At 40.5% G+C, this 1,760-nt stretch overlaps 1 protein-coding gene across 1 annotated transcript; it reads right to left on the bottom strand.

The window, feature by feature from the left end:
• Positions 1-905: 905 nt before the first annotated feature.
• On the bottom strand, positions 906-1,535 carry LOC149149058 (AT-hook motif nuclear-localized protein 20-like). Its single transcript, XM_089442372.1, has one exon. The coding sequence runs from the start codon at positions 1,533-1,535 to the stop codon at positions 906-908; it is 630 nt and encodes a 209-aa protein (XP_089298498.1).
• Positions 1,536-1,760: the final 225 nt, after the last annotated feature.

A 1,760-nucleotide genomic window follows, 5' to 3' on the forward strand; every position in this document is an offset into this window, starting at 1 on the left:
AGTTAATTTTTATTCTTTCTGATAAAAAACTAGTGAAAAAATAAAAATAAAAAAACTCATAAATTTTTATTGAAACTCTTAGAGATTGGAAATATTCCATCTACTTAAAGATACCTGCCACTTTGGTATTTAATACAAAATGTTGGAAAGAAAAGGATATGGTGAAGGTAAAAAATACAATACAGACATTCATTTCTGTTTTGTGGGATTCATATTAGAAGGAAAGGTTTTGAGGATTAACTTTGCTCTAGTATGGTAGGTTAAAGGTATAGGAAAAAAAATACAGATATTCTTTTCAATAAAATACAGATATTCATTTCTGTTTTGTGGGATTCATATTAGAAAGAAACGATCTGAGGATTAACTATGTCCCAATATGATTTGATGAAAGTATAGAAAAAAAATACATATATCCCTTTTTGTTTTGTATACTTTTTTAAAATCATGAAATAACTTTATTTCATATCATTGAATACAAAAATCTGTAACATTACCAAAAATAAGAAATATGTATTCACTGTAAAGCTACAGCAATCAAGTTAAATATGTATTCACTGTAAAGCTACAGCAATCAATTAACTTGCACTGTACACAAAAGCCAAAACAATTCATCCTATTCATCCTATCTTCATTGCAATAAGGTTTCATTATGATTGTCCAATTTTTTTTTGGTTTAAAACATATAATCTCAATAATGTCTAAACTAACCAAAAAAATATCAAAATTAGTTTCATGGTAAAGAAACGTGCTGAGACAATAACCCTGAAAACAGTAAAGACAAATCTAAAAAAGTCACCCTATATATGCCCTTCACCACCTGGTCGTTCCAGACAAATCTAAAAAAGTCGCACTATATTTGTCTACCTTTCTGCTTCTGTCAGATCCGACTGGAACAATCCACGTTGCTAAACCTGCGCAGGCTGGACGTTCAGCTGCTCCTGGTGGATGTCCGCAACTGTGCCCGCCATGAGAAAGACGCGGCCGAACGCTAGAAGGCTGTCCATCACGGTTCCTGCCACTATGGCACCAGTTCGCACGTCTTTCAGACTGACGGTGATTTCTGTCGCTTGCTGGTTCTCGGTGGTGCGGGGAAAAGCTCCCGAGATCGATAAAATATGCAACGGTCCTCCATACGTCACCACTGCCGTTGGATCCGCCAGATTGTGCAGGGTGACATTCCTTACCATTCCGTTGCCGCTGAGAATGAAGAGTCCCAGCTGCCGTCCCAGTGTGAATGTCTCCAAAGTCGTCCTCATGTCTTCCCCACTTGGGATCTCGAAAAGCCTTGGCACAAGAGCCTTGGCCTTATTTTTGGAGCCTTTGGGCCTGCCGCGCCGCCTTGGCGTCACTGCCCCACCCTCTCCCGAGCGTTCGTCATTGGCCGTGACTGGGGAGTCACTGGTTGCAGGCACAAGAGGCTTGGGCCTATTTTTGGAGCCCTTAGGCCTTCCCCGCCCCCTTGGCCCTCCCTCTGCCGGGCATTCGTCATTGGCCGTGAGTGGGGATTCACGGGTTGCTGGATCAGCTCCGGACATCATGGATGAGGTGCTCATATTTTCACTCAAACCTCTGATAGATACAAAAAGGCCCTTCACTCACTAGGTCTGAATATCAATTCTTTCGTTTCAATACGTGTATATATAATGTTTACCCAATTCTGATTTTTCGTCCTCCACTTACGTGGTCTCAAGTTCTGGCCATCCATGTAGTAATCTACGGTGGATAAATTTGTAACGGTTTCATGCAAGAATTAATTGCAG

The sequence above is a fragment of the Pinus tabuliformis genome, chromosome 9, assembly GCF_031772625.1.
Source record: "Pinus tabuliformis cultivar Carrire ecotype Pingquan chromosome 9, CPIR1, whole genome shotgun sequence".
In the NCBI taxonomy this organism is placed as follows: Eukaryota; Viridiplantae; Streptophyta; class Pinopsida; order Pinales; family Pinaceae; genus Pinus; species Pinus tabuliformis.

Bases quoted from the DNA above. Each gene is read 5' to 3' on its own strand.
- LOC149149058 (XM_089442372.1), bottom strand. From the start codon at position 1,535: ATGTCCGGAGCTGATCCAGCAACCCGTGAATCCCCACTCACGGCCAAT.